The following is a 27,922-nucleotide window of genomic DNA, read 5'->3' on the forward strand; positions in this document are numbered from 1 at the left end:
AGAAGAATAAGGATAGTTTTACCATTGCATACGTGTGCGGCATACTGTAATCCTTATTATTTTAGGTACAAATCCTTGTTGTCGAAATCAAAATATATGATATTATCGACTTCACTCTACTAGTTCAGATATGCCAATTATTCTTAAACAGAGTGTGGGGAACAAACGATTTTCTATCGTTGCGATAAAATAAGAAAGTGTACTCGACCAGTGATTGGACAATAAAGTTTGATATAAAGGGTCGCAATAAAGCGTCAACAGACATAGAAAACTCATAATATTTTATAGTTATTGCTTTATTTAATAAAATTATAGCCAAGTAAAGTTCAACCTTTAGATTTTTGAGCTAGAATATGTAGGTATAAAATTATTAATAGTCACAAATCACAGGAAGATATATCACTAGAGAGAAAAAAATAAAATCATCTTTCTACATAGACCTAAGTATGTATTAGTAATAATATCACCACTGAAAGTCCTAATATATGATAATTTATTAACTAATAGTTGATCTTTAATACACTAATGAAATATCTTCACTAACAATGACATCTAGCCCCTATATTAGCTACGTAAATCACATACATTTACTCTATTACAACAAGACACGTCAAATACTTAAACTAAATAGATAAACCTAAGCGACTCACAGAAGCACAATATTTAATTATTATTGTACTATACGCAAAGTGACTCGCTGCCAGGGTGGATCACACAGTGAGGTAACACCTCATTGCGGCGCACGGTCAATACATACGATGAGATTAAGCAACTAACTAAGCTTACTAATCATTTAATAATACCTAACAACCAATATCACAATATTGCTACGTTAATAAGTAAAGATAAGAAGGGGCAATATAATTCGCAGATTCTCATACATCTGCACCGAGATCATTACATAACTGTGAAACTGGCATACGAACAACATGTTTTTGTGTAGGCACATATTGTGTGCATCATTGTTATGATTCGACCGCTTATTGCTTAACATATCACTGGCCTGAATAATAATAAAAACGTTAAAGCAGTATATCGTGTTTGTAAAATTATTTTCACCTTAAATCTTAATTTATTCAGTGAATATAATAATATAGTTCGATGAAATAATCCGTACTAAAGCCAATACCATTTTGCGTTACTAGGAAAACGAATTATGGTCACAATAAAATGTAAAAAATCTATCATTGTTGCAATTTAGTCCAGCCTTTAAATAACGCTTCGGTAAACTAATATGTGTATAAGTAGTTTTATCGTAGAGTCGTGTATTGCAAACGAATTAATAGAACATACAGATTAGGAACTAAGTTAACTCATTCATTAAAAGGAAATTCAATAATAATATGACTTCATCAAACTGAAATCTTATTCCATGCACTACAATATTGCTTCCAACTGCATAATTGTTACATACAGTATATATTTAACATAAAGCCTTAATGAAAAAACAAAGAAAATGTATGTGCCTGGTTTACAACTACAATAAAACGGAAGTTATAAATTAAGTTTAACACTATAAAGATTACTATTGCATAGCAATGTAATTTATCTTTAACAATACATCTATCGAGTAATACGAACTAAGTGATCATATAGCGAACCTATATTGTAAATAACTGCACGGAAACAATATAATTTAGTATATCAAAATATAAGTGTTTTATAAACTCCTTACATACTAAAATTCGCTACGTTATCTCACAAAGATAAAAGGCGAAGAATAAATGATTTTATTCTCTATCAAGTACATTCATCTGCATTAATACATATTATTACATCGAGAAGTCCACAAAGATTCGCTTTACACACCTACAAGTGTATATGTCTAGGCTATATTGAGTGACATTTGTCCAATTACGTAAAACCCATTAGACGGCGCACGCTTTCCCATTATTAAACATAACTTAATAATGCAATTAAAATACCGCGACGGTAACATTGACGCATTTATATTTTAATGTGTATTACACCATGAATTTCGTACACGAAACTATTTCGATTTCATAATGATGTCTATATTTCTAAAATTCACCGAACATATTTACTAATAGTTTTATAGAAATAAAAAATAAGTATTAACAATTGGAATTAGTCATCGCCGAAGCTCATTAGCATCGGGTACTAACGAGGTAACATTCATGCAATACATACACGTAGAACTATTACAAATGGTATTTACCGGATGAATTCTTTCATTACACGTATAATGTATTTATATAATGTTATGTTATCAATTATAGCGATATATTACTTACTATTACGTTTATTCAAAAACCTATCGATATATATTGCTAGGGTACATACCATAAGTACATACTTATATAGGTATCATGAGAGTACCACAATAATATTTATTAGAGGAATATCGAACAGACTTGACAACTAAAACTTGTTTTAGCAAGTTTTATTTTAAGATTATTGTGATCAAATGAGTGGACAATTTAATGACATGATAAACACCTGGCAAACACGGCTGCGTATTGTAAAATTAATTTTATATTATTTTACGTCGAATTAAAAATAAAATAAATAATTAATTTGATTAATTAAATAGGTAGTCTTCGGGCACTACGTTTTATAAAACAAATCATGTTATTCTTCACTCGATGCGGTTGTTATACCTCAATATGCTCTTTCATTGAATATATTTTTTGCATACAAATAATAGGTTTTTAATTTCACGCCCGACGAAAACAAATGTGTTATAAATTTAAAATATGTATCTTTGTGCCTGGAGGTATGTGTACGGCACCGTAGTTCCCAAACGAATGGACCGATTTTGCTGTTTGAAAGCTGATGTGGTCAACATGGTTCTTAGCTATAATTTATGAAAATCTATTCAGATGTTTGAAGATCGTCACCCCATTTCTAACTCGCACATGTCCGATTGGTTTGAAATGTTTTGTCCTGTTACTTCACCACTGAAGTACCACAAAGATACCACGTATCTCTAAGGCATGTTAAGCTTAACCCGATGCTGCAGCATCAAGTAGTCTGCAGGATACCCAACTAATTAGCAATTTACAGCATATATGACGTGTTTAGGCTCATAAGAATATTTTCTTACGAATAGATCAGATGGTTGATGATCGAAGTGCATAGTGGAGAAAAGATTCCATAACTTTAAAATAAAAATTAAACTAAAAGTGTAGCCCCCGACTCAAATAACCTCTAAAACGTAAACAAGGTAATTGTGTTTGTCCTTCAACTTTATTTTAAATGCCTAGTAATATTTTAATCCAAGTGTTACCGTGTCGGACTCCTTATAATAATTATTTTCATCACTCCAAAATTAAAGGAAAAAACAAATTTAGATTTTTACTTTTTAGAGTTTTTTTTTCTAATTTATCTGGTGAATGAAGCCTATTAATAAATAGCACGGTAACTATAGACCACACTAATTTACTAAATCGATGATATTGGCATATCCTTCCAATAAGTGTATGAACACTATGTCAAAGAAAGTGTTGTTACTTTTGGATGATGAACTATGACTATAATACGACATTGTAATTTGTATACGTAAGTATAAATATAAAAGGTCGGAAACCTTATCAACACATGTCTTAATCATGTACTTAAAAATATTGAGGTATACACAAAATACGAAATAAATTATATTATTTTGATGCCCGTATCTATTGCTTTTTAATCAGATGCAGTTTGTTGGAAAGGCCGTTATGAATGACACGGTTAGTCTATTTCTGTAACAAGGGTCGGTCGGCGCCGGAGTCGGGGTGCGCGTGCGCGACGCGCGGTTGTGGCGTGACGGTCGCGTCGCCGTTCACAAGGAGCGCATCACCGGCATTTGCTTCGACCCCTATTTCCTCTACCTAAAATCATAAAGATTAATGAATATATTAGACAGACACATTTTTTTTTAATAACTTACCATAACATTAAGGTATCTTTTCGTTAAATGTGTTATTTTACAAATAATATATTTAACACATGTGTTAGAAATGTATAATATACTAAAAAGAAAACAACTTATTGGGGGTAAGTAATTACGATTACAATTATAAAATTACAGAACACTTAATTGATTATCCCGATCATGTAAGTGCATGCCTTAACTAATGAACGCAAGAGATGGATTACTTCTTGCCTTATAGTCGTGTTCAGATTTTAAAAGAAGTAGTATATTTTTAAATATTTTTAGCGGTAGTTAGGACAAGATGGTGTTAATCCATCTGATGTTAAGTAATCACCAGCATCATCAGCCACATGAAGTCGACAGCTGAACATTGGCCTTCGTTAAAAATTTCCAGACGGGCAGGTGAGCGGGCCGCCTTCGTTCAGCGTATCAGCGCGTCTGTCCACCTTACAGGTGGACGCCCAAAGCTACCGTGGTGCGTGGTTTCCGTGGTTTATAATTATCAGTGTGTTCCCATTCTCTAAGAAAGATGAGAAATGCCCATAGGGAATGGGATTCAATCGGCTTGTGGTAAGAAACTTGTAAGAAAGTTGGCAAATTATTACATTGCAGCACGACACCATTTTCCGCCGCAGATAAAACAATCTACAGCGCAACTCTACCATGTTACAACTTTAGAATACTACACAATATGATCACGTAAAGATAAAATAACAATATACTTAAATAAGAGAATGACATTAACGTTAAAAACGTGTTTACAAAACCGTACACTGTAATGTAGAAATTATATTTTTAATATTGCAATATCCAAGATAAACTAAAAAAGTTTACAAAAAAGAAAACACAATAATATATTGTGTTAAATATTTAAATATTTCATTTAAATAGATTTTTTTTAATTTAATAATTATTTTATCAGTTACATAAAATCATTTAAAAAACAAAAACATTTCATAATAATTACATGCATTCGTTGCACACACAGGGTGGCATAATTACTCTTCTTTAATGGGCTGAATGAAAAAGCCTAACGTTTATAACACAAAAAATCTCTGAATTGCTTGAACAGCTATTTTAAAATCACCGCAACGAATTGAATTTCAACTAAACATATACATAATCTGTTTTTAGATAGACTTTCTTTTCCTGGTTATGTATAAAATGTCAGATAATTATTAAAATAAAATGTCTTAACAAGGATCACTCTTGACTTTATCTACATGCCTTATTAAAATTTATAGTACCTTGGGACGTAAGAATTTGTTGCGAAATATCCGTATCTGCCGAAAGAGACGTTGCTTTCGTTGCTTTGCGATAACTCGTCCACAGTAAACATGTAATATTGGTAACGTATGCTGAATATACATATGCTAAATATATAAGATACCTAGAACCTGTAATCCTAAAAAAAATTATGTGCGTCATCGGGTGGCAATATAATTTCATAAAAGAAGAAGAATATAACCTACCTTATTACGAACAAGAATATTTAGTATGTAATATTCCTTGTCAAAATAAGTGTGAGATGTCAAATAGTGTTCAAGGGATACCTAGAATTGTTTATATTTAGACCTTGCGGAGACCAGGCGGAATTTTTTGCTTTCCGGCTTTTGCCATTCTTAATAACTGAGTATAACAGCTCGCATAACAGGCCTTGTATAATTTTATTTACAGCTGGCCTCTTAAGATGTAAAGGTCCTTATCTTTGAGGTTAATTACCTCTTTAGCTTATTATTTTGTCATGAAAATGAACAATAAATTTTACTATTTGATTAATTCCTTCTTACATTAACGATAATTTATTAATTCCCAGAGAGGTAACGAGCTTCAATGCTTGGTATTATTAAAATGTGTATAAGCGCTGTTATTCTCCACTGATAGAAGTTATGACAATAAATGTATGGACAGTAAAGACATAAAAATAATACCTATGTAGGTACTGAACACTCTACTTATTATACTAAATAAGCAACATATGGTAAATAATATTTATAATCATTGTCTTAAAAATAATATATACCGACCCTGTATTTAAACTGACCCACTACTAGGCACAGGACTTAAATGCCTTAGTAGTAGTACTACGCGCTAACGTAGTGCGGGTTGGTAGAGTTCACAAATACTTTTCTTAACCTTGGTTACAACAATATAATTGAGGAGCTAAATGTCAGGAAAACACAAAAACTGTCCGTCTTTATATTCTTTATATACAAAGTGTAATATAAAAAAAATAGTTAAAAAATATGTATAAATATTCATTTCTCATGTTTACGCGATGACATAGAACTATTTTGTGGATTTTATCTTGGGCAGGGTTGTCCACCTCGTGACTATGAAGGCTGCAGTCCTCGAAACGTCGGGGGAAAAAATAATATAAAAATCTTGATAAAATACGCAAAATTGTTAAATTTTAATAAATATACACGTATTGAGAGGTGCCGCTAGTATAGTTGTTTTGATACATAGAGGATTTTTCTAAATTGTTTGTGAGAATATTTGTTTTTTTATATCACCAGAAATTATTCGCATTTACATGCACAAAGAAAAATCCTATAAGAACTCTGATAACAGATGACTATCGTAGGTAATTTTAATCTAACTTACAATACATTATTTTACCAAACAAATATATTAATTTTTAGTTTAAGTTTTGGTGCCGCGTAGTCTTCTGTCTGCTGCAGTAACTTATATCATCTTCGGTGTGTTGAAAATGGTCGTCAATCTAGGCAGTCTATCAGTCTAGGCCGATCGTCATATAATCGGCCTGTTCAGATAGACTGTCCAGATCAAATCGACGCGGGCGACATATCCTGGGTAACCTTCAATAGCTTCTTTCACAATATCAAGTAGTACACGTTTAGTAACAAATATAGGTAACTGGTACAAACATGGTTTATGTAACATTCACAATATTCAAAGTAATTACTTTTTACAATTTCATAAATAAGAATGTATATCGTTCAATAAATTTCATAGCTTGCCATCAATAAATTCATTGCATATTAACTTAAAGTAACTAGAAAAACTTTCATTGGTTAACAGCGGAACCTAAACCTTGCTAGTGCTTATATCTTGAAAACCATTTACGTCTATTAATAAATCTTTTACCAAACAATTAATCGAACCAAAAAATTTACTTTCAATTTTTAAGTTCCTCTTTAGTTTGTATGATAAATAATAACAACATTAATAACATCTTAAGAATAGTTGATAGTAAACATTAAACTAAACTCAAGTTGGTTACAATTTTTAAATCAGCACAACGTTGACAATTGATACTCACTGTCGGCTTGGCATGGCCGGCGGGAGTTTCCCGCTTGCCCTGCAAGTAATACGTCATCAACTGGCCCTTGCCTTTGACCGCCACTAAGCCGCGTTGTTCAAAATAGTAGCCGAAACTTTGTAAAATCTCGCATGTTTCTTCAGTCACCTGAAAATACAACGTAAGTACTTAAGCACATATAACTTAAAAAGTATATTAGTATTAAAAATATAATATTTCTCTGATTGTTTATATTTTTTCTAATAAAACATCCTCGCTAAGACTTAGGCGTGTGTAGGTGATGGATTTGTGGCAGTTTATTTTAGTCTTTAGCAGCTTTTGTTTAAATTTCTATGTGTACTCTCCATAAGGTTTTCGCTTTTGATGCTTATGTAAACTTATGGTCAGCTAATTTGATACTTTGATGGTTCTTGTAGTCTATAGCTATTTTTCATTTTGCAAATTTCTCATAGCTCACGGTTACGTGTTGTCACTATTGTTACGCCGGCTATAATCAAGTGTTTTTGCTCTAAAAATGATACTTTCTGATTTCTCAATGTTGGTTTACTATTCACAAAACGTAGTTCCTGTTATTTTTTACACATTGGTTCAAATATTTAAAACAATAACCGGTACTAGGTATTTTATAGTTTAAATATTTATGTTTATATATTTACGATCAAATAAAACTGTTTCGGGATGTTAAAATAATGTAATATTTTAATCACATAATAACTCTTCCCTCCTTACGTTTGCGTGTGACAATTTGTTTGTGTTTTTATGTTTAACACCAATGAATTTCTTTTATAATACAGACTGGTAATTATATAAGGATGGTAACAGCGACACTGCCAGCCACTGAAGCATAAACAGATCTTAGACTTGGGGAAAAATGTTAACTCTCCCTCGACTAAATGGCAATATTTTTTAATCATTGATATGCCTATCCACAGACCATAAATAACAAGCAAAATCATACATTTGGTTTAACATAGGTTCTTATCATTTAAAATTTCGCCCGTAGTAAAAGACTTCCATGCTCATTCGGAAAAATAATAATTTATAGTGTCAAGGAATACCTATAACTATTTATTGAAAGACAGTTGGCTAATTTCACTAAATACCTACTGAATTTCGTTTTAAAAGCTTAGATACCGTGAATGTATAAGTGACCTGTATGCATCCCGCCTTGCCGGTGCTCTCCATACGCGAGGCGACGTTGACAGTGTTTCCCCATATGTCGTAGTGCGGTTTGCGTGCTCCGATCACGCCCGCTGTAATCGGTCCGTGGTTGACGCCCATGCGCAGCACGAAGTGGTTAAACGACTGCTCGTTGATGGCGGCCAGTACGCGTTGCAGCTCCAATGCAAACTCCACCAGACACGCCAGGTGCGCCCACCGCACTACCACGCAGTCTGAAGGCTATTCGATGTGTTAGTCAAAGTTCATTTTTTTTCGAGAAGAAAATTTAATGACTACTACTTTCCAGCCTCTGAGATCTGTGCGGTAATGTTGCGGTCATCGGCCTTACGGCACCCGCCCGGCGCAATGGAAAACATTTAACACAATGTGAACTACTATTATAAAAAGGGTCAAGTTAGAAGTAACCCTGTCAGCTATAAAGGTACTTAAATAAATCATCGAATATGACCCTCGAGTTTTTAAAAATTTCCGAATATAAGTAATAATTAAGCTTATAAAATCTTTGAATCACACAAACAGTAAACATGTCTGCTGATATTAAATATTTATTGTATTTATGGCACTGAACGTGTAAACTTGACTCATTTATCGGGTAAATTAAATAAAAATATAGGCAATCCTTTGGTTTTTTTTTCATAAAGAAACAAGGTAGGTAGGTTCTCGGCTCATTGTCCTACAGGTTGCTATTTTAGCTTTCGCTTCGACTGACCTCGTGATTAGCGGTCGGTGTTAAAATAATTGAACTAAACCAACCGACTACATTAATACAGTCAGCGTATTTTTGGTGTTATTTCAATTTATAAACTAATCGGCCGCATAAAGAGATTGGAATCAATAAAGGGCAAATTATCAAATTTGATATATCCAAAGTCCTTAAAAATAGCTTCGATTTAGAGGGTTTATCTCAGAAAACAAGTATACATTTTCCACAATCGTGGCTTGATGTATAGTAATGATTAATAATTAAGGACTACACAAATATCTCTCTATAGATAGATAACTAGATAACTCTTTATTGAACACCGCATAAGTAAAAGAAAAAATACATATAAACATACTTATTATTATATCTTACAGTTATAAGTACAATGTGTTTTGTGAATTAAAATTAGAATGTATTTAATATTTAGTTAAATGTTGTGTTTCTTAATGCGGATTTACCGACCTTCATAACAACAATGATGGGTAATTTGAAGATGTCGCAATGTCGCGGTCGTCATTCTTTTAAACTGGTATTAAACTTGCTACGTACCTGCATCTGTCGCGTGGGATTTAGCCCTGAAGCGGCCATGTATGTGGAGCTGATGGTCTTTATCTTTATTATATCTTTACTGAATTTGGAGTCTTCCAGCAACTGAAAAAAATAAACAGATAGATAGCTGGATAGTTGTTTATCCTATACGTACCATAAACACACTAAAACGAACATTATACCTATAAAATAAACTAAAAACCTTATCAAACATGAATCTAAAAATTAGCGGTATTTCCGCTTTAATTTTGTTTAACTTATATAATTATGATATTATTATAATTACAAGGCAAGATCTTTAAAAAATATACACACTACACAACTTGCAAAAATATCTGATTGTTACGTACCAAATCAAAATCCGATATCACTTCATTGAGAAATCGTAAGCACTCTAAGCCTTGGTTGTTGACTGTTTCTTCCGAGTAAAATTCTGTAATAGTTTACAAATTTATTATTAGAGATCCCACAGGATCTGTGTCGAAATTTGCGTCTTCTCTCGTGATCGGAGCGGAAATTTTAATTAGTGTTCTATAATGAAAATTGATTACTAAATTTAAAACGTTATTTTGCATGTATCATTGTATCACATTCTCTTGATCATCCTGAACATCATTTAAATATGGACAGGCACACAAATCATAATTATAATGCAAATACAATTAAATTTCAATAAGTATGTGATTAAATTAGATTATTTAGTTACAATGTTCAAGTAAGTACATAGTGCGCTTTCAGGAAATAACATTCAATGCTAAACATTCAGTTCCTGTATGTAAATTTTGACGAGTCATACAGAATACTTCATTTAAATCAAATAGAAATATTCAGACAAAGTATCTCGGCTTTAATCTTTAAAACATTTGTTTCTACTTTAAGAATATCCACAATTATTGTATGTTTTTTTAAATTATGATACGGAAGTCAAATGATTCAACAGTCTTAGTGATTTCATTCAACTTTACGGATATATTCTTTGTTATAGTTTTTTCTGGAAAATTACATCTACGTATGCACACACTTTCAATGCAGGTTATTCAGTAGAGTATGCATCATCAGTCATGTCCTAAGATTTGAAAAAGGTCCCATTTTTATTAAATGTGTACTAAGCGAAAAATTTAACTTTCTTCGTTCTACAGTAAGTAGTAGATGTGGCAAGCGAACCAATTAATCGATTCATATTAAGAAGTTAGCTTCGTTGTTTATAAACATTCAGAACACCGGTGTAATCGTAGACGTTATTTTAAGCAATATTACCTCCCGAATATCAAGTGAATGAATATTGAAATGATTTCTTATATATTTATTATTTTGAAAGAACATAAAAGCACGCATAAATAGACGCGACTAAAGTTCGTTATTTACCTGAGAAGTTGGGCATAGACGCGAATAACACGCCAACCTCTGCATAGCTCTGACTGTAGAGGTCACGGTGATGGTGGCGGGCGCCCATGAAGTGCGTGGCAACGTGCGGCGGCAATACGTTGTGTATGAGCTGCTGGTTGCGGCGGCGCAGGTCGCTCGCCTGCTCGGCTTGCGCGCGCATGCGCTCTCCGCGGGAGTGCCGCGCGCGCTCCAGAGATTCCGTCTGAACACCACATAACCACCATAATATGCAAACTCGTACACTCATATCATCATGTAAATTATATGTACAATTATTATTTTTAGTACACACATACAAGAGGAAAAAAGACATATTATATCTACATATAAATAATAGAGTACAATTGACAGACTTATCTCTCCAAGTTATGAATACGACCCTCTAAACCTAAACCATGTATCTTTCTTAAAGGCATATTATTAACGTAAGCATGCTGATAAATAAAATGATAAACCATTCTTTACTAATGAGAAAAGTGTTGTAACAGGCAAACGTCTGCAAGTAATGTGCAATGATTTTTGAATCTCTGCTTGTCATTTCGAATGTAGAGTTAGTAGAGATTTTGTAATAAAGTCCAGAGTCTATTCGGTAGATACTAAATCAAATACCGCAAAGAAAATGTGGACTCACAAACCTGTGGGTTAACCGTAATGTAAACAAAAGTATAGACGTGAACACATAAATAGCGAACGTTGACTTGGTGAGATTACACGCACGCAAACTAACACTCTCAATATGTCGAAATTGGGATTTACTCTATTTACTCTACAGTCACGAAATGTGGAGTTTGTGGCATGTAAAGCAATCTTTATTTCACATATTGGTAAGTGAACCACATTTCGCTGCACAAAATTTTGTCCGCAATATAATAATTAATGGGCAATACTATCTCGTATTTAGTTTTTCAAAAATACAAATCTCAACGCCCCACATTACAAATTCCTTTCAAACGGGAAGTAACCAACCGGAACAAAATCCAAAAGATAAATAATTATTCATACACATTAAAAGTGTAATACAAGTTTACTTACGTATCTGTTAAATATAAATATAGACATAACGACGAAAAACAGCATCAGTATATGACGGCCGCCGTGGATTTGTGACCTACAAACAAATTAATGTTGATATACAACAAAATTAAATTACGCTACATGCATTTCGACAAATACTATATATGTTTAAAGCATAAACTGGGCGATTGAGCCCATATGTCATCTGATGGTATATGGCCACTATCGACTATGACCACCCGAATATCATAATATTTGTTTAGCTCCAATTTATTTAGTTGATATTTCACATTTAAGGCGGTGCCCCGTATTTCTAGTAACTATCAATCGAAATGTATAATACACTAGCTGTTGCACGTGGTTCCGCCCGCGTGAAAAAGTTTTTCCGGTATAAAATATCTCCGGGTTAAAAGCCCCGCTGTATATTTTCCCGGGATAGAAAGTCTATGTCCTTCCCAGATTGTCAAACTATCTCCATACCAGATTTCTTCGAAATCCCTTAGGTAGTTTTTGAGTTTATCGCGTTCAAACAGGTAGACATATTATGTATGTGCCTCTCTTTCTAAAAAACACATCATTTTAATTCGCAAGCAACGCTATTTGATAAATATTTAATAAGGAATATTTTTATCAGGATGATTTAAAATTTGGGTTTTGAAGAAATTATTCATAATTTTCTGCACATTCTCGGCCGTTACTCGTGCGCCGTAAAAGCATGGGACGAATGTACCATTTGTTCGGAGGAGAGCCTTAAACACTATATTAAGGACTAAGTTAGTGAGATTGCAATCTTAGTTTTGCTATTTTTTTATTTATTTGCATAGATAATGATTACTATCCAGATCCATTTATAAATATGGGATAATCAATATAATACCCCTTTTAAAAATAATAAAATCTTATAGAAATTTACAGTATGGCGAAGAGTTGTTCGTTGTAGTCAGCCGTAGCGTTGTATGGTTGCAGGTAAGGGTCGCGGTCGAGGGAGGGTCTGGATGTGAGCAGGGCGGGATGCAGGCCGGCCGGCACCGCGTGCGCCAGCGCCAGCGCCACCAGCAGCGCCCCGCGCGCGCTCCCACTCATCGGCGATATCCACAGCACGCCACACGCCGCTCCTACACCCACCTGTTTATAAATAATATCATCATGTAAATAACTTTATCATATATCCCTACTTATATTGTACTTAATATGTGACTACACTTTATAACCAATGTTTTGAAAGCATGCTATTAAGGGAGGAGCCCAATTGCTCTTGTAAAACAAGAGTTATGCGACAGTTGAAATCCTAATTCATCATTTATTTATATATTCCATAATATATTATTTAGAGGTGTGGTGACCATTATGATACGAGTCAGGTACTTACAAAACAAAATGTTGTTTTTGTTGAGATCATAGTCGCATCAATTGCCATTCTGCGATAGATGTCAAAAGACACGTAATTAAACCGTTTATATGTAACTATAATCATCATACAACAAAAGAAGTTGTTTATAATGTTAGTAGGTGCAGAATATTATAGTCCTGGGAAGTTATTAGTGTTTTATTAACCCTATGTTTAAACATATTTAAAATTTATATCAATATTTTTTCTTGTATCTAGAGCGCTCTTTGCACCGCTGCTGATTATGAACATTTCACATTCATTTCGTATATAATAAACAAGGGGTACACAGAGACGCAATTAATACATACAAGGGTCACCGAGCTTATTAGTTCGGTAAACAATAGACATAAATTGCTGTAGTTTTGATATTGTCTTAATGAAATTTTCGTATTAATAAGAGAGACGAACATAGGTATCATAATGCAGATAGCGCCATCTCGGGTAAATTATGCTGACTATAGTTCTATATATAATCAGAAAAAACTGTAGTTTGTATAAAAGTTGTTATCAAATTTGCCCTAAGCATTATTGTTACATAAAAAAATAGTATCATCGGTGAAACAGGTAATTTAATTGTATATTTAATCCAGATTAAACACCGATATTTCCATACGCATAATATAACATAGTGCATTCTGGGTATAATTTCTATGTTTTCCAAAACTGCTTTGGTATCTTAATATACATAGAAGATGCAAACTTTTGCCGTAATCAAAAACTTATGTTAAGCATTTTTATTAATGTGATATTATGAAACTGCGCTATTTGAGTTATAAACAAGTTATTATGTTGAAAATTTATCGAAATAACGGTAAGTGCTCTAATTTTTTAAAATATACATACATACATACATAACATCACGCATTTATCCCCGAAGGGGTATGCAGAGGTGCAACTAAGGCACCCACTTTTCGCCAAGTATGTTCCGTCCCATGATATGACAGGGGGCAAGCCTATCGCCATATCGGGCACAAATTCCAGACTCCGGGCTGATACTGAGCAGAAAAACCCAAATATCACTTTGCCCGACCCGGGATTCGAACCCAGGACCTCAGAGCGCTATTGTACCGGACGTGCAATACAACTACGCCACCGAGGCAGTCAAGTTTTTTAAAATATCTAAGTACGTAATACACCTATACCTACTAGCCTCAGGACAGGAAATAAAAATAAAAATCAAATTAACCCGCTTGAGACCTATATATTAACTACTAGCGGACCCGACAGACTTCGTCCTATCAAAAAGATTTGTAATATGACAGTTTTTTGTTCCTATCTATTTTATTGTCGGGGCAAAAATTCTCCTGAACAGAACCTTCACCCTGGTGATAGGGCGTTGTGAATAAAAAATAATTATTAAATAAAACAGATATAAGCATTTAAAAGTAAGTAATCGCTTTATTGGTAACCATAATAATTATTAACAAAAATCAGTTTTATTTTCATTGTAGTGCTTTATGATATACAATATTTTTTGTTTGATTCCCTGGCGCATAGACAAATAAATCTGATGGTTTTCCAACACGGGAACAGGCAACATACAATTGACCATGGGAGAAACATGGGTTTTCCAGATTAATACCACAAACACTTAATGATTGCCCCTGGGACTTGTTTATGGTCATAGCAAAAGCAAGCCGCACTGGAAACTGTAGTCTTTTAAATTCAAGTCGGGTCCGCGATATCACTTTTGTTGAGTTTCAGAACGCGACATTACATTATTATATTTTGTGCTCCAACGCACACTGCTTTGATGTTAGGAACACACCTACATTGCTTAGACAACAGTGAACTTTATACAATAGCAATAAAGCTCAAATTGACTCTACGTATTAGTTAGAAAACGTTTGTATGGGATAAAGAAAAGGACTGTTTTTAGGGTATTTACGGCAATTATTTGATATTTTCTCGCCGTAAAAACCATCCTTGAGCTTCGGCGAATATTAAAAAAAAAGAATTGGCCAAATTGGTCCAGGCGTTCTTGAGTTATGCGCTTACCAACACATTTAGCGATTCATTTTTATATTATAGATTAACTCATCTTTTAAATGATTAATTAGCGCCATTTAAAAGTAAACTGAGCTTACCAACATGTTAAAACGGTTTATTTCTTTAAATTGCTTTAAAAAATAACTTGTAATTTTATTTTTCTCAAACAGCATTATTAAGATTTTTATTTTAGTCTGTTAACACCTGATGATCAAAGTGCCTAATCTATACTCTATACTATTATATAAAGCTGAAGAGTTTGTTTGTTTGTTTGTTTGAACGCGCTAATCTCAGGAACTACCGGTCCAAACTGAAAAATTCTTTTTGCGTTGGATAGCCCTTTGTTCGTAGAGTGCTATATGATATATATCATCACGCTATACCTAATAGGAGCGGAGCAGTAATGGCTAATCTCAGGAACTACCGATTCGAACTGAAAAATTCTTTTTGTGTTGAATAGCCCTTTGTTTGTAGAGTGCTCTAAGTTATATATCATCACGTTATGACTAATAGGAGCGGAGCAGTAATGAAACATGTTGCAAAAACGGGGACAATTTATTAGTTTTGAGAGCTTCCGTTGCGTGCGCTGCGTAAACGGTTAGAGTTATGCAACAATGATGTATGACGGGATTGTTCCTCTTAAAAAGTTCTATAAAATATATTATAAAACAAAGTCCGCCACTGCATCTGTCTGCCTGAACGTGTTAAACTCAAAAACTACCCAACGTATTAAGATGAAATTTGGTATCGAGACAGTTTGAGACCCTGGGAAGAACATAGGCTCCCGGGAAACTACTACTTTTATAACGGAAAACTTTAGCCTGAAAAACTTTATAACGCGAGCGGAGCCGCGGGCAAAAGCTAGTGTATTATATGGAAACTCAATGTTTACATACAGTGACAAAACTTTCGATCCGCCCGACCATAAAACATCGCTGTGCGAGGCGAGTGCGATGCAATGCCGTGTGCTAACTACGTGATTACTATCAAATGGATTTAAATTTTAATCTCAGTTTTAGCCCGGAGTGACCGTAATGGCTATAGGCTACTTCCTATCAAATCACATGGGGTAGAACACATACGGTGAAAAGTGGGTGCCGTAGTTGCACCCCTGCCTACCCCTTCGGGAATAAAGCCATGATGTGTGTCTTGTTCTTTAGATTGTAGTGTTACTAGACCTTTGCACAGCGAAGGAACTCGTTCTTATCTAATTTTTTTTATAGTAATCTCATTTTTCTATGTATTTTATAAGCCTTTTAAATTCTTTATTTCATTATTAACAATCCAGAGAAAAGAATTATAGGAGTTTATTTTACCGCAATAATTTAACTTTCAATATCGAAGCTTAAAATAATTAAATTATCTTAATCCTAAAAACCAACACTGATTTACTTCTTAGAATAGCTAATGTGTTAATAATTTGTTTTAAGGTTGTATATATATATATATATATAATATCTAAGCAGATTATAACCAGCGTTAAAAGTCATATGAAAGTCCATCACATATTTACATAACATTTACAGTCCACTCTCGCTACTTTCACAAATATTTTAGCAACGATCTTTAAAGTTACCTATATTTCACATTTTATGGATAAGGTTGCATTATAATTGATTGGTCTACTAGCACCGTACTCATTGTGAGTTTACCCCACCGTACTCATTCCAAAAACAAACTCGAATAATATCATTTCAATAATAATATATAAGATGCGAAAGTGCTCGCCATGGAGATAGGTGAAAGCTACCTATCCCATAGGACGGGAATAACCTCAGCGAATCGTGGATGTATTGCTTTGCTAAAATAAAGGCATCAAGTTTCTATTTACATAATATAATTTGCATAAAAATAAAACGACAAGCATCGTCATACTATTTCAGAAATAACTGAAACTAATTGTTTTAGTATTTAACTGAATGTCTATCGGATTGCAAACGCATATTACACGAGCATCGTCGTCTGTGTCTTATGGTTGCAACAGCATTAATCAAATAATATTATGTAAGATTCTTCTACAGTCACATATTTTTCTTTTCATTTAATTTTGTAAATTATTTATGCTTAAATGCAATAATTTCCATTTCCTACATTTAGAAGAATTTGCTGACTTGTATCTACTGGGTGATAGGTTCGTCCGTGAAAGTAAAAGAAAGGTTTACGTGATAGTAATACGAAGGATGCAAGCAGCGGCGCGCGCCTTGATGTCCCAGTGAAGTATCCAACAATCCGTCTTCAATCATCGTTTCGTAACTGCCGCAAATGATCTGAGAGCCAAGTTACATTTTTCATTAAATTTAAATCTTATATTTTAAATAGACACTCAGTATAGATACATACCAAAGGGGCGACATTGGCGGCGACAAATATCGCTATGTTGAATGTGCCACAGGTTAATTTCCAATTGGGATTCACTGATCTTTTCTGTAATAAACATAAAAAATAATATTAACTTTCCGCATCTTCCTGGCCGTGTATACATGTTATGTGACTTGAAAATCCCTGATCTAATTTCCAGGATAGGCAACGTTTTGTATGAGTTTCTAACATAATATATGGAGCATATATCTCAATTCTCGAAGAGGGGAAGTTTTCAAGCAAGCGGCCGGACATTAAAACTAAATCATCCTATCTAATTCATAGTAAAGTGTTTAACGCCGACTTCCTATTATACTTATTATCATATAGATAGAGGAACAAACAAGAACTTTCCGGGTTTATTATTGTGATGCATCAATAAAATATTATGTTTTCCCAATTCCGATTCCCTTTGAGGGCACTCATTAACTAGTTCCCTAGACGACCGATATAAAAAACCTTCATTTTAAGACATCGTTCAGTATTGAGTTTAGTAGGTAATTACACATCTTTCTGTTAATCTAATTTATAGTATTATTTGTAGAAATAGAATTACTTCGCAGCGACCGCCCGTCGCCACGTGGCTAGGCATCGACGACTCTAATACACTACACATTAGCAAATCCTTGCTTTCAGTTTTACTTGGATTGAGATACATTTCTTGCAAATATGAATCATTTATAATGCGAATGACCTTTAAAGATATAAACAAATATAGGTATGAGTAGACAAAGTAATAAAGTAAAATTAACAGCCTTCATGACGCAGCGCACGATGAGCTGGCTGTGAAATGCGAGGTCATTCTTGATCCCGGACTGAGACGATCATTTGTCGGGAGTTTGTGTGATTCGTGGCCGATTGTCTTAATCCTTGTGACCGCGACTGAAACTTATTCTTATATTGTTTTGGACCAATGACGCGTATAGTGATTTATGAAAATTTATATTTAAGTTAAAATATATTTCTAACCGCCATAAACACTGAATCAACATACTGAAAATGTATTCCCAGAACCTATATCAATAATATTATGTATTGGGATAGAACAATTTATAAACTGAATCTGGGATTCCAATCTAGGACCTCATTAATTATTGTGTAAATAATTAATTATTCATAGACGTTTGAAAAGCGACATCTTCGTTTCAACAACACCAAATTGTCATATTACTATTAATTTATTCATAAAAGTTGCTGAACTTTGAATTGGAACCATAAAAAATTAAGGAATGTAGTCATTGCGTCATTTTTGCATAAATATCCTTTGTGCTTTATTTTAAATACCCTTGAATTATCGAGCCTTATACATTATTAACAACTAGTAGGTATTCGTATGAACTAAGTAAGCGTGGCAATTTTTGATACATAAATACAATACATTGTTAAAATCCTTTCAACATAATATTTCCTTTGGAAGATATAAGCTAAATCATGACGAATAACAAGCATCCAAAAATAGAATAAGAAATAAGAATCCATTTATCTGCTAGGTCATTATTAATATATAATTTGTCATCGCCGACTGAAATAGGTAAAAACCAAGTAAAAAAGTGTTTATGAATCAAATTACGAATTAAACGTTGACGAAGGAAACATTAACCAACTAAGGACTTTGTAAATATCAAATATAAGACGCTTTTTATAAGATAATGTATCTAATTCCTAAAAAAGTTCTAGCTTTCCGTGGCATGTAGCGCCATCTAGTGTAATCTAGGTAAAACTTGACCATTCTCGTGTCGATACTCACCTTATATTGCGTGTATCTGTAGTGCATATAGTAGATGATGTTTATTAGGCCTGTCTCAAGCACTAACGCCAGGTACACCGCATGAAGAGCCCAGGTGGGGGGGACAGCGAAGCTGGCGAGGGCGACTACGGCTGGAAGTAGCATGAGAGGAGGCGCCGCCAACGCTAGAGGGCACGGATCACTGCGGTTGGCAAACGCAGCCTCAACTTCTGATCCTTTGAATGTTAGGCAGAGAGTCGTTGCGTCAGCCAGTTCCCTGTAGATTTCGATGACCCATTTACTATGTTATCGTAAACAATCGTAGAATGCAGTTACTGGTGACTAATTATATTTGTACTACAGCTCACTAGTTACACTACATTGGCTAATTAAAATAAGAATTTGATGTTTTAAGCATACAAATATAGGCATTAAAACAGATAACTCATTATTCGTACGTATATTCAAATAGAATTTAAAATAATAAGTAAAATAAAACATTTGAAAAATCTTTTTTTGTTTTTTGTTTCTTTCAAACTGTAAAGACTTATATGAAAATTGTGACAAAGGAATAATTTGAACTACTTACACGTAAATGAGACATGCGTGAAAGTATACTGGATATTAAGTATTTATCATTATAAAAGATGATTATTGTTTTAAAGCAGGCTCCCTACGAGAGCTCTACATGTATCTTTGTGTACTTTAGTCACTTATTACTTGACAATATTATTACAAAATGTTATTATAATAATCAAGTAAGTAAATAGTCCTACAAGTAAGGACTAATATTATCTGATATAAAATGAATACTTACCTACTTTCATTGTTTTTACGTCATGTTTTTTATTCACTACTTCAATTGATACACGGAATTTACTAACATCGGAAGTGGAAAATGTGACATACTTAGTTTTTAATAAGGTGTCTACAATTAATTGGATTCTAATCTCCACCTATTTCTGAATGAGGCTTCTTCAACTACTCTTGAGTTTATATAGTTTTTTCTTATTTATATAGGTGCCCATGCACGGCAATATGACCCAACTACACCTGATAATAAGTCAAATAGGGTTCACATAGAGTGTCAACTGACATTTAAGATGATTACCCTTCGCTGGTCAACACAATTATGCCGGCCTCTTGAAAAGCGAATATACCTGAGCTTTTCCCGGAATGCAACACGAGTGTGTTAGTACACCATACTATTCTACGTAAGTACGTGGGGTTTTACTCGTTTTGAACGGACTATGGTTGTTACTAACCGGATATAAAAATCGTACCACCAGCAAACAGACCACCACTACTACCAGTGACGGATTTTACCCAAGTATTTAATGAATCAGTTTTATATACCAATGATATTTTATTAGACGTAGATAAGATAAATATGCGGTACCAAAATATCTTCTCTATATTCTATTCGGAGGCTTTGTATGAGGAGATTTTATTTAGCTTTTAAATGGTGCGCCTGCCTTATTTTTGTCTTCTGCCAGAGATTGCCGACGGATGACGTTCATTTGCATTAGAAAGACTAATTTCAACGATCGTATCCGTTGTACAGAGTATAAATGAAAGATAAGTATTAAAATTAATTATCTAATAAATTTAGGAACATTCTCTAACAGATTTTGTATGGCCGCAACTTAATTAAAATTTGTCTTGGAAATATTATAATAAATCGTTATTGAAACTATTACTTTTTTGGTGTTGACATTAAAATGGTTATCGCAGTTCAAATTATTTACATTTATTTTTTATTTATGTAAACGAAAAATACTTTCTTCTAGTTTAGTGAATAATAATTTTCTAAATTAAACGAACGTTAATCACTAAAACTTACTTGTCGTCATCTCTGTTGACGAGCTCCTCTTGCAACATAGTAAGTATTTTAGTTTCTTCATTATCCTTCTTCTCGTCTTGTGGTGACAAAACCTACGAATAATTTATGAAGCTTTTCTATGTGATAGGTAAGCAACATATTGTTATAGCAGCTTATGATTTGGATCCACAAAATTCAGACATCTAGATGAAAACTCGAACGCTGATGACACATTTAGCCTACGGATAGCTAAACTAGAGCTATAGCGAGCTGCGAGCGTAGTGCCCCAGTGTCCTATTTATTTAGGCAGGTGAATATTGGAAGGGGGTTCTGGGCGAGGGGCGCGCGCAGCGAGCCCACCGAGCGCACCAGGCGCAGCGGCGGCGGCGCGGCGGGCCGGGCGGCCGGGCGGGGCGCAGTAGTGCACTCACCGAGTCCTCGTCCTCGTCTCTGAGATCCGAGAGCGTGTCGCCCGTCTCGCCACCCTCCACCTCGCCTTCAAGCGCACTCTTCTCGTCTCCCTGGTACTACACAACAACAAAAATATCATTGAAATATCTTATAAGGTTCAATATTAATATGATGAACATGTATAATAATATATCATGATCAATAATGTACCAAATAATATTATTTTATTATTACATTTATAATTTTAAAGTAAAGCTTAAGTATGCTGAAATATTGAATATTACCTAACTCGTGACATTCGCCGAGCTTTAAACGTCTTTGGTGACTCAGTTTTTCTACTTAAAAGCCTCATTACTACACTAATGATTCATTTGATTATTGATTTTATGTCCAACAACTTACTGGTTTTAGAACTCGTACAATGAAATATGTCTTTATACCGGCTTGCCTCAACATTTCCTCACGGCGCTCTCCGTGTGCTGGTTCTACTTCGAATTCATTGTTTAAAAAACCTAGTGTTACTTCAGATACATGGACTCGTCTACAAAAAAAATAACATACATTATTAATTAAATTTTACTCAAGATCGGGCGAAATAAAAGCTTGTTAGTGGCAGCGAATCCGCTATTAGACCAGAAAAACACAACCAAAAAGAAAAAACTGATCAAGAATCATAATAGCTACTGTTATATTTATCAATAGATCTTCCTGGTTTAGTTATATATGTAAGTAAACAAACATTGATTGATAAGTATTTTTGATTGCATTGCCATTAGGTAATGTCTATAATACTAATACATTTATTAAATTAGTATCAGGTATTCGAATTGAGTGCATACATTTTTAACATACGAGTAAGTATAAAACATTCATGAAATGAGAAATATATTGGATAGAAAAATAATAAATGTTTACAATATTGTGCGTTAAAGTCGAACACAGTGACAAGCACCGCCTACCTCCAGTTGTGTCTGCGATTGTCACAATTGAGACTTCACATTTTCGAAATATTATAGGGCGAGGCAATAGGACATTTATATTTATACACGAAAACAATATTGATAATACGACTTATAACCAAAGAGAGTACAGTCTATAATAGAGATACGCAGCTAAATATAAGATTACATATTGTTGGGACTAGTCTCATTCTATTAAAACTAGGTTTAGCCTTCGCTATACCGGCCACTACAAGATCTAGTCGAAATCTGCTCGTTAGTTTAGATTGCAACCGCCACGGCCCGCAGATTGACCCCCGGAAGCCCTCGAAATGTTATCATGGCAATTCTAAGTGAATTTGAAACTAAAAGGATTATCTAAGAAAATGAATATCTCAGTAGTACTTATCGTCAGCTTTAAAACGTAATATTTGTAACACTTTTGACTATTTAGTCAGAATTATTATATAGTTTGCGCTCTGCATTGGCACTGTATAAAAAGAAAGATATAAAATAGACATAGTTTAGCGTAATAGCGAGCAATTATAATTAGTATCACTAAGCTGAGCTTAATCTATAATAAAAAAATACTTTATATTACTTGAACTGTTTACATCTAACGCCATCTAACTGCATTTGATCGTAAAATTTGACTTAGTTGATGTCCGGATATTAGTCGTATTATAAATATCAAGGGACTATAAATACGGATCATGACATTAAACGTTATTTCATTAAGGCCCTCCACCAAGCTTACGGCCTTGCCCATTTATCCCATATTCTTTCGGGCTATGAATTACAGCCCGGAATATGCAAAGATTTACGAATAATTTCTTTAAAAAATTATTTGAGGTCTTTTTTGATATTTTAAAATCCCAAAATATTCCTTTTTAAATTGTGCATCTAATAGTGATAGTTGCAATTTAAAATGATTTGTACTTTAGGAAGAGGTACACGCAATTGTCAATTTTAGTGGCATTTTCGTTATAAATTAATAAAACAATATCCACATTATAAAAAAAATAAACAACCGAAGTAAAGATAAAATACTTTAAAAATATAATGTATTTTTTTTTATTCTACATGTACTTATCATAAGTAACGAATAGATAGCTCTTAAACATATGGTACGCACACCATTTTGCTGGGGAGAGAGCTTTAAACAAAATAAAGTATTGAAACTGTAATTAGCAAAGCCTTATAATAAAAAAAAACAAGGTAATTACAAATCAATAAAATTATAGTATAGTCTGCATTTACTCTATCAACACATAAATACTCCATAAATACAGTGATTTAAATGTCGCTACCCAGCCATTCCACTGCTCTCCATTTTATTAGCTAGCTCAACGTCTCGGGAATAAACATCAAACTGCCACTGCCGTTGACCTAAAACTCCGGCTAACACGGCTCCTGTGTGAATACCGACTCGCATGTCCACAGGTGAATTAGTCGTTTGTTGCACATACCTAACGAAAAAAAACGTGAATTATTAGTTCATTAGTATATTCAATACATAAAAATGGTAATTTTAAATCTTGTGGAAATACTTACTTTATTGCCTTTACCATGGATAATCCCATATGAACACAAAGTACTGCATGGTCGGATCGCTCTATAGGCGCACCACTGATACAGTAGTAACAGTCACCCAAAATTTTTATACGAAGTTGTTGATATTTCTGCAATAATGTTCACGTTTGTATGGCTAAATAAGATTACAATTTAAAAAGTAAAACCCATTTTAATAGAGAAAATAAAAAAGCTCATAAATGTAGAATTTTTCCTAGCGACAAACATAGCTAAAAATAAGTATAGTAACTCTCAAGATGAAGTCGTGTTTGCGGTCGTTGTAGATGATAGCTAGTTATATTTAAAAATACAACACCATGGTACGATCAGCAACAAAAGTCGATGAACAAATACTAATTTACAAAACACCTGAACATTGAAACGGACCACAAATCACTTACCAAAGACGAGTACAGATTAAGGTTATCATTTCAATGTTACAAAAGTCGCTAAACATTTTATAACTTGACAATGCATTAGTTGATGAATCTAAATATTGAATCTATACTTCTATACTATTATATAAAGCTGAAAAGTTTGTTTGTTTGTTTGACCGCGCTAATCTCAGGAACTACCGGATTAGACTGCAAAAATATTTTTGTGTTGGATAACCCTTTGTTAGTGGAGTGCTATAGGCTATATATCATTACGCTATGACCAATAGGAGCGGAGCAGTAATGAAACATGTTGCAAAAACGGGCAAAATTTATTAGTTTTGAGAGCTTCTGTTGCGTGCGCTGCTTAAACGGTTAAAATTATGCAACAATGATGTATGACGGGATTGTTCCTCTTAAAAAGTTCTACATAAATATATAATAAAACAAAGTCCCCCGCTGCATCTGTCTGCCTGAACGTGTTAAACTCAAAAACTACCCAACGTATTAAGATGAAATTTGGTATGGGGACAGTTTGAGACCCTGGGAAGAACATAGGCTTACGGGAAAATATATAGCGTGACTTTTATAAGGGAAAACTTTAGCCCGAAAAACTTTATATCGCGGGTGGAGCCGCGGGCAAAAGCTCGTACATCATTAAAAATATGAAAAATAAACTGACGTTTACGTTGAAACCTTCGAGGAGAATCTCCTGTCAGAATAATTTTGAATTTACACATTTGTTTTTAAACCGGCCAGTGCTCTATAAAATAGGATGTTTAAAATGTAATTAACCTATTTCTCTTAATGTTATAATATTACTTTCTAATATATTATGATGTTTTGTTCATACTTAAAAATTTATAATTCTGGTTATTAACTTCAATATATACTATTATATAAACCTAAAGGGTTTGTTTCTTTGAATGCGCTAAACTCAGGAACTACTTAACTGATTTTGAAAATATTTCATTAATAGGAAGCTACATTACTCTTAAGCCCTACACGCTACTTTCTATCCAGGGTAAATATAAAGCACGACTTTTATCTTTGAAAAACTTTTTCACGCGGGCAGAGTAGCGAGCCAAAGCTAGTATGTTACAAAATAACAATTTAAATAACATCCTGGATTGTTGTATTTATTCGACAATGTTTTGATAGTAAAAACGCGGTGCGCTTCGCGATATTGGTGTCTTGAAGCTTGATGGGTTCAATTTAACGAATAGAAAAAAGCTTGCATATAAAACAAAGAATTTGCTAATTTCAGCCACATTTGTATATATTACAGATCATAAAAATTGTCGCTAGTAATGTTTAGCAGTTAATGGTTTGACAGCGTTCAGCTACTTTTGTAGTTCATTTATGACAAGTTGTTTTGTTTTTAAATTAATCAGCAACTTATGGTAAATGATAATGATTAGGAAATATTGGAAACAAATTATGTTCAACGACTTCTGTTGCTGACTGTACCAACTTACATAATGAAGGACATTATTACTGCGGCATTTGTCAATGTACTTAATTCAGTCTAAAGCACTAGCATTCTTAAAATTCAATTTAAAGCTTTTATATTTTTACGAGGTACAATTTTAAGGGTCTGATACCTATCTATAAATTTTTTGAATACCTGTCTAATACACAACACACTTTTACAATTTTAATGTCGTAAATAACACTAAAATTTATAATCTTAAGGCATCCTGTGAGTTGAGAACCATCGGATAATGCCTAATTTTAGAAAATAAAATAAGATCTAAACATTTACCCCCTTATTCATAAACGTTTTTTATCTAACGACCGAGTAAAGCTGTGATAACAAGTCTGTTTCTCAGTGCTGACGGCATGGCAGTCTTCGCAGTGCGTAGACATAGGGCCGTTGTGATTGGCTAATATTGAGATACAACAATAATAACCAATCACAACGGCCCTATGTCTGTTTCTCAGTGCCGTTGGGCACTGAGAAACAAGCTTGTTATCACAGCTTTACTTCGTCCTTAGATAAAAAACGTTTATGAATGAGGGGGTTAGTTTAAAACAATATGGAAAACTACTCTACTGTGAACAAAGTCCTCGACAACTGAAAACATAACCATGACCCTTCGTCTTTTCCTTCATGTATAAACTGGAAGATTAGTAATTAAACGAACTTGTATTTACCTCTGCAAGGCGATCGAAACGGGCGAACAGTTCATTCAATATTGCAACGAGATCTTGCGCAGAATAAGTGGATGATATTGCTGTGAAGCCTACGATGTCTGCATACAGGATACTGTAGTTACGAGTAATAATATATTCATTTCATTTATTACAAAAGAAGATTACATCACACTGTGATTCAGTTAAAAATATTGTTTATAAGGGAGAGAATAGCATACCTAACGTTTTCATGGCGCGACATATAAATTTTTTTGAACTGCGTGTCAATGAGACCTAGATCTTGCCGCATTTGTACAGCTACGTGCTCTGGAAGTACTGAAAGTAATAAACGTTCCTAAAATCAAAATAAATTATCATTTAATGATGCTTAAGTTATTAGTCTTTGCAACAGCCATATCTTACATAAATATTTTACCTGCTCTTTACTTTGTTGTTCAATAGTGAGCTTGTCACGGAGACTTCTTTTTGTTTCCTGTAAAGAGCAGCGCTGTTGCCTCTCACTAATAGCGTACGCTGTTCCACCCAGCATTGTTGCTCCTATTAATAACGAAGCATTTGCAGCTTGCTGACGAAATAAATGTATATTTTAAAAGAAGTAAAGCTCATATTACTTATGAATTAAATAACATAGTGAATACGTACTTGATAATGAAAATCATCGGCGAGTCTGCTTTCCGCAGTTAAAGCGTTGTAATATTGCACGAGGAGATACGCAGACAATGATAATGCACTATAAAACATCAACAGCAGGTAATGGAACGGTAGTGTTGCGAGTGTGAAATATTGTAATATGACCGCCCATCCCAGCAACTCGTTGTAAGAATCTCCGAGTCTACGGGACGCGCTCACCAGAAGCTGTGCCCACAGTACTAGCCAAACTATATGAGTGAGGGCGTTGCGGGAACGTCGTGTACATGCGTATAGCATAGCGAGAGATAGGTTGGCCAACAGCGCTATCGCTACCGACGCGTACGCAAAATATAAATCTCTTTCTCCAGGGACAATAATAGCAAAACTTTGGAAAAGGACACCTGCGGCAAGCAGACGCGGCACGGCTCGGTGTCGCTGTTGTTGGGTGTAAGCCGAATACAATTTTTCTTCTTCTAGGTCTGAAAATCCCCATGGTGGCACTAAGCATGTTCTGCAACTACAACTGTCCGCATTCTTTCTTTGTACTGATTTCTCCAT

General features: G+C 34.0%; 1 protein-coding gene across 1 annotated transcript; it reads right to left on the bottom strand.

Annotated features, from left to right (window-relative positions):
* Positions 1–286: 286 nt before the first annotated feature.
* Positions 287–27,922, bottom strand: LOC115441032 (adenylate cyclase type 3). Its single transcript, XM_030165600.2, has 20 exons — positions 27,377–27,922; positions 27,150–27,299; positions 26,953–27,068; positions 26,735–26,846; positions 24,186–24,313; positions 23,942–24,100; positions 22,096–22,234; positions 21,714–21,809; positions 21,304–21,395; positions 19,482–19,737; positions 17,717–17,800; positions 17,539–17,643; positions 12,911–13,122; positions 12,016–12,091; positions 10,963–11,185; positions 9,948–10,030; positions 9,598–9,699; positions 8,316–8,564; positions 7,164–7,310; positions 287–3,833 (listed from the first exon to the last, which is right to left on the bottom strand). Exons 1-20 carry the CDS (start codon positions 27,920–27,922, stop codon positions 3,699–3,701), a joined length of 3,210 nt encoding a protein of 1,069 aa, XP_030021460.1. The 3' UTR covers positions 287–3,698.

This window comes from Manduca sexta, chromosome 23 (assembly GCF_014839805.1).
Source record: "Manduca sexta isolate Smith_Timp_Sample1 chromosome 23, JHU_Msex_v1.0, whole genome shotgun sequence".
Taxonomy (NCBI): domain Eukaryota; kingdom Metazoa; phylum Arthropoda; class Insecta; order Lepidoptera; family Sphingidae; genus Manduca; species Manduca sexta.

What these genes read in the sequence shown, in the direction of transcription:
- LOC115441032 (XM_030165600.2), bottom strand. Translation starts at nt 27,922, where the DNA reads ATGGAGAAATCAGTACAAAGAAAGAATGCGGACAGTTGTAGTTGCAGA. An exon ending in GTTTCGATCGCCTTGCAGAG is followed by an intron (nt 24,314 to 26,734) that starts GTAAATACAAGT and finishes ACATTATTGCAG; the next exon opens with AAATATCAACAACTTCGTAT. An exon ending in GAGACGAGGACGAGGACTCG is followed by an intron (nt 21,396 to 21,713) that starts GTGAGTGCACTA and finishes AATTATTCGTAG; the next exon opens with GTTTTGTCACCACAAGACGA.